The sequence below is a fragment of the Zeus faber genome (assembly GCF_960531495.2).
Source record: "Zeus faber genome assembly, chromosome: 1".
Lineage (NCBI taxonomy): Eukaryota > Metazoa > Chordata > Actinopteri > Zeiformes > Zeidae > Zeus > Zeus faber.
In genome coordinates, this window is record NC_137193.1 from 25,305,034 (window position 1) to 25,311,033 (window position 6,000).

Genomic DNA, 6,000 nt, shown 5'->3' on the forward strand with positions numbered 1-6,000 from the left:
AATTAAAAAGCACATACGACGCATATACAGTACATCACTTATGTTAATTTTATTGCAATGCCAGTGAAGGGGATACTCGGAATACTAAATACTGAAAAAAAGATCTTAGAGGGGGTACACTACTAAAATAAGTATCTCCTGGTACTTTCCAGTACTTTTTGGTACTATTTGATATATACTTTGGTTTTGGACATACATTAAATGTTAACAGACTAAGACTTGGTATAACAAATAGCATCCACATATGTCATATCAGACACAGTGATGGACTGTCTACAGTCAGCCTACATCAGATGTGCATGCGTCCATTTCATCCAGTGGCCATTTTAGTATTTTTAGAATTAACAGGGGAAGTAAGCGGCTATAAACTCAATAATGTCTTTTAGCTATTATTAGCGATTTAGTTGTTTAGATCAGTGAAGAGAGCGGGGAAACCTTAACATGTACAATTTACAACCTTAACATGTACATTCAAGCCGTGTGCATCCCAAACTTGTGTCCCAATCAGAATTTTTCCAGTATATTCTTGGTGATTTAGGGTCAGAACGAAGACCAGTAGTTCATTTTCTCTAACTTATAAGTTGTTCTTCCCAAACCATCAGTTCTTCCACTTATAATTGTAGTTACTGTCTGACAGACCATCCTGTAATAGACCTCCTTCTAGAGACCTCCTTCTAGTGGACCTTCTTCTGGGGACCTTCTTCTGGGGACCTTCTTCTAGGGACCTTCTTCTAGGGTCCGTCTTCTAATGGATCTTCTAATGGACCTTTTCCTCTCATCCATATATGTAGACTTTTATAAAAAAAAAAAAATACATTTAAAAACATTGAATAAAAGCTAGAGGGCGTTCTTTACTGTTTTTAAAGTTTCTCCTGCCGTGCTGACAGAACTTTGGCAGCGGTGCCTTCTAATTGGCTGCACGGACGCAGTTAGACTCTCTACATTTGGTGTTATTCAATCACCTCCCTTGTTCTGAAAAAATACCGACACCTAATCTCGCTCAAGTGTTTTCAGGGCAATCCTGGCAGTACAAAGATCGCCCTGACATGCCGTTGAGAGTTTCCGCCCGGCGGGATACAACGTTACATGAAAACACAGAGTGACTGACAGGATCCCACTGAAGCAGATTTACCTGCCAGGGCCCCGGCCAGAAGCATCTTGGCCGGCCCTATCCTGCCGTCCTCGTCGCTGAAGTAGGTCTTGAGGTGGGCGTAGCAGGGGAAGTAGATGGCCGAGAAGGGGATGTCCCGCAGGAAGCAGGCCTTGGCGCCCTGGGTGGGGCGAGGAGATGGGGGAGGAAGATACGAGCGGCAGAGAGTAAAATGGGAATGCCACAAGAAAGCAAAAGGAAGCAAAAGTCAAACATTCTCCAAACATTCCTCTTGAACATCCTATTGAATGAAACAGCCAGACAATGCAAGTCCCGCCACATGCAAACATTCTAGGTAAACTCTCTGATGGTAGGTGTGGCAGATAAAGAGGGTGTGCTAGAAAGCAGAGAAAGAGACAGACAGGCAGACTGGGGGGGGGGGGGAAGAAATGGGTAGGGTGTGGAAAAAAGAGCAGGAGAAGATGGCTCCTTGTGTGCCACTGTAAACAAAGCCATATCATCAAGCCTATTGGGTTTCCTCCTGGATCCCCGGCCCGCTGGCACGCCGCCACGCTCTCCATACAGTAACTGCACTCCACAGAAGCGGTTTAAAGCGCTGGGAAAGGTCTCCCCCGTTTTCTTTTGGACAGGCTTCATTTAACCGCTGAGGGATAATCCTCTGGTTCCTCCACAAATCTAAACGCACGCACAAACACACACACACACACACACACACACACACACACACACACACACACACACACACACACACACACACACACACACACACAAACACACACCCATACAGACAATTGGCAGATACCTGGGATATCTTTTTTCCTTCTCTTTCCTCTAGCACTTCTGGCCTGTCTATATCTGCTGCTGTCTGGCTGGGTCGGGCCACAGCGGCTCCTGAAAGAACGTGCATGAGATGCTATCGTAGCAGGACAGACTGACTCCTGTGCAGGATGAGGCCTGGGGGTCTTAATATTACTGGTAAGGCAGGACAGAGGAGAGGGTGTTCAGGATGGGATTAAGGTTAGGGAATGTACGAGTCAATGTAGTTTAAGATCATGAAAGTCAATAGTGATGTGTCGGAAGGAGGGAGAGTGTGCGTTTCTATGTGTACAGCACATATAAAAGGTTTGCATCGCCACAAACCACACCTGTCTCCTCCGATTACGAAACGTGTTACATTTAAATCTAATCGCCCGGCACACAGGTAACGCCACCATCTTAGTCCGCTTTCCCACAGTGACGGCTTCCCTCCGCCTATGGTTGGTGGCGCTAGTGCATTAGCCACCGTAGCAGCCGGTAGCTCCAGTGGCGGAGGCTGAGCTGCAGGATAATTACCCTGACAAAGGTTGCTCTGTGCCTGGGCGCAGCCCCTTCGGAGCCAGCCCGTCTGGGACCGGCTCCGCAGCAGGCTGGAGCTCGTCTCCTCCCTACACCCCCCCACCCCACCCCACCCCACGCCGCCGTCGCTGCAACTGCCGCTTGCCTCCCAATGTCTCAATGCACATTGTCTCATCTCTGTGCACGGCCAATGAATGCCAAAAACATTCCCAGAAGTGTAAGCGGTGTTGAGCAACACTCTTGCAATATCAAGGACATGCATGCAGGTAACTCAGGCAAAGACATACCATACAAACACGCACACGCACACACACACACACACACACACACACACACACACACACACACACACACACACACACACACACACACACACACACACACGCACGCACGCACGCACACACCTACACATACACACACACACACACACTACTGTGCAGGGGAGCAGGTTGACAGATAGGCGGGCAGACGGAGACAGGACCAGGCATTTTTTAACAGCCTTGTTAACAGAACCCAAAGGTTTACATGCAAGTGCCTGACCTGCACTAAACATGGCGAGACCGGCAGACAGAGAGCAAGAGACGCTAAACACACATAACACACACTATAAACCCATAAAGGTCTGACAGAAGAGGATAAGAAACTCCCAGAGGTCCTATTAACGTAAAAAGTCAAAATCCTCAATGGAACAAACATGAACTGAGTTTGACGACATCCTGAATCCTGAATTTCCCACCGAGGGATGAATAAAGTATCATCTCAGTTTACAAAATGAGACAAATTATTATTATTATTGACATTTTCTCACTCTATTTTTCTCTGAGAAGCAGAATGAACCCCTTCTGCCAAACTCTGTTAGGGCGTTTATACACAATTAAATTTGCCACCCTTCGCTAGTGTACGCCTTCGATCAGCTCAGCTGCTAAGATTAGAAGCATCTACTTTATCATTTCCTTATCGGGGGGGAAACACCAAATTGACGTTCTTTGCATGGGTATGTGAATGCTTCCCATGGCTTCCAGCAGCTCTGGGACTGTTGCATATGACAATTAATAAATAAATGAATAAGTAAATAAATAATAAAAGTAATAAAACAGTAACCCCACAATATTAGTCAGGGTTGTAACCCATTTTAATCTTTCACATTTTCTTTACAATGTGTGGGATGAATAATATCATACAATTTCAATATGTTCAAACAGTGTGCTTTAATTGTAAGCCATGCACCATTGAAAAATGCCAATTAGGGCAATTAGGGTTAAATACAGCTTTTAGTGTAAATTGTGGCTATTCTTGTGCTGAAATAGAAAAGACCAAATCGTAATGTTATATTAAACGACAGCCGATGTGGGGTGAGGTAATATATGGTATCCCATATTACTTAAAAGAAAAATCACATATAATTTAGTCATAACTGCAAATAGAAATAATGAATTGTTGTGAAGCTGTACAGTTGATGATAACATAGAGATTGGCTGCGTACAGACATTAAAACCGGTATCTATTATCAGAGATAATATATGTAATATATATGGGTGGAAGTCAGCGGTGCATACATTCTAGTGACGGTGCTTTCGGTTCAACAGTGCCAATAACTTCTGGAGTTTCAAAGGAGTTTCATTTAAAAACTCCTTGATTGCAGTTGTAGTGATTTCTCAAGGATCCCATTATCATCCTCAATACGGATCCTGCATCGGTCATCTCTCCAGCTGCAACCTGCCTCCAAGTAGGTTATGGAGCTGCTCTGATCGCACGTCTTTATTCTAATAGTCACGGGTCTCTGGGGTATCGCTCCACGCATCGACTCACTATTCCTTCTGCCGTGGCCTCAGAATGCTGTGACGCCCACGCTCTACCTGGCGGCCATTTTGGATAGGCGGAGGTGAGCGTGTGAGATGCTCTGCACCCACCCCTTCCCCTTCCCCACAGACCCAGGAACCTGGAGAATGGAGGTGTCTCCCACCTTGTAGAGTCCGAAAAAGCCCAGGTCCTTGATGACGGAGAGGGCGCTGACCCGGGGCCCCGTGGTGATCTCACCCGCCACCTGCAGGCGGATCTTCACGATTTCCAGCGGGTTGGTGAAGATCACCTGAGAACCGCCAGCCTGGAGGGCAGACAGAAGTATCAATGAACACAACCCGTAGTAACGCTTCAAAAACCCATCTACCAACCACTTTTTAACACCAGTGTCAATCGATTGCTCCGTGAACCCCTCCCTTGGGTAGCTTCCCTGAAGGCCAGAGTTCATTTCCGCTAAGAGTGATATCACCAAACCCCTGTTTGGATAAGCCGGCAAGTGGCGAATCCGCAGCCGTGCATGACATCATTTAACGACAGTGCAGCCTCAGCAACCAGCTGCAAAACAAAACAAGGCGAGAGGAGGAGGAGGAGGAGGAGGAGGAGGAGGAGGAGAGAACCGGGAGGCTAGCGGGAATTCTGTCAGCTGTTTGTCTTTGTTTCCCGGGCCCTGAAGGCTCCCTTCCTTCTGCCCCTCTCCCTCTCCAACCACTCGCCAGACCGCACTTTACTGAAACTTGCACTTGTTAAAGTGGGAGCTGAAACCTGCCAGCGTGTCCAGACGGGTCATGTGTTGGGGTGGTGGAGGGGGTTAACGGTGTCTCGTCATGGAGCGTGGCAGCGTTTCTTCCCCAGGCCCCACGGCATTCAGAACCGCCGGGTCCGTTTTGAGGCCGCTTTCCGGTAACTGACGCCTCCTCTCTTCTCGGCTGTGATTCCTTAATCGTTTCCCTTCATCTCTTCCAAATTTAAATCTTGCCTTGTCTCCCTGTTTGTCGCTCCATCCCTGGCTCCGGCTCCATCTCTCCCTCTTTGATATTCTGATTCTCTCTCTACAGTTGCTAGCGGTTGCTATAGTTACACGCAACAGGCGCTGCACATCGAAATTAGATAGCAATCGGTTGCCATGGCTCCCTTTCCCGTCTTAAATAGGCCTCGGTCTGTTTGTTGATGTTTTCCGTTTTTTTCTTCTCTTTTTTATTCCTTTTCTCCCCTCTGCTCATTCCGCGGCTACAATATGAATGATGAATTGTGCCTCGTTGCATCCAACATATGACAAAGCACCGCACTCCAATCTGCAGTGCACCATGGGCATTTTTAATCATGGGCAATTTTATCCGCTTTGCTCAAGAGATGGAGAGCGAGCAGGGGCATGGGAAGGAGGGTGAGACAGACAGAGAGAGAGAGAGAGAGAGAGAGAGAGAGAGAGAGAGACAGGGAGAAGGGGTGATAATGGACTCATTGAAGGTGTGCGTGGCAGCATTTCGAACAAAACAGCGTGGCAGGGCCGCAGCCTCGCATTCCAGACCAAACAAGACCCTGTGAATAGTGTCTCCACAGCTCTTTATGGATATTTTTATAGGAGTGGTTGCATTAAAAGGCGACTGGTTCCTCTTTAGTTGGAAACAGTGTTTCGGACAGTAAGAAAGTGCATACTTAAGAGAGATACATACAATAAGTACTTACAATACGACTTATTGTCAAATAAGCTTCCTGTAAGTTTGTACCTCATACACATATCATATTCTGGCTGGTGA

The 6,000-nt window shown here is 46.9% G+C and overlaps 1 protein-coding gene across 1 annotated transcript in view; it reads right to left on the minus strand.

Moving 5' to 3' along the window:
* Positions 1 to 6,000, minus strand: part of slc25a13 (solute carrier family 25 member 13) — a gene marked incomplete at both ends in the record, with an annotated part of 54,549 nt that overhangs the window by 5,197 nt on the left and 43,352 nt on the right. Inside the window, 2 exons of the mRNA XM_080018533.1 lie at positions 1,133 to 1,271; positions 4,410 to 4,550. Of these exons, the coding sequence (XP_079874659.1) occupies positions 1,133 to 1,271; positions 4,410 to 4,550 (280 nt within the window). The remainder of the gene's footprint in view (positions 1 to 1,132; positions 1,272 to 4,409; positions 4,551 to 6,000) is intronic.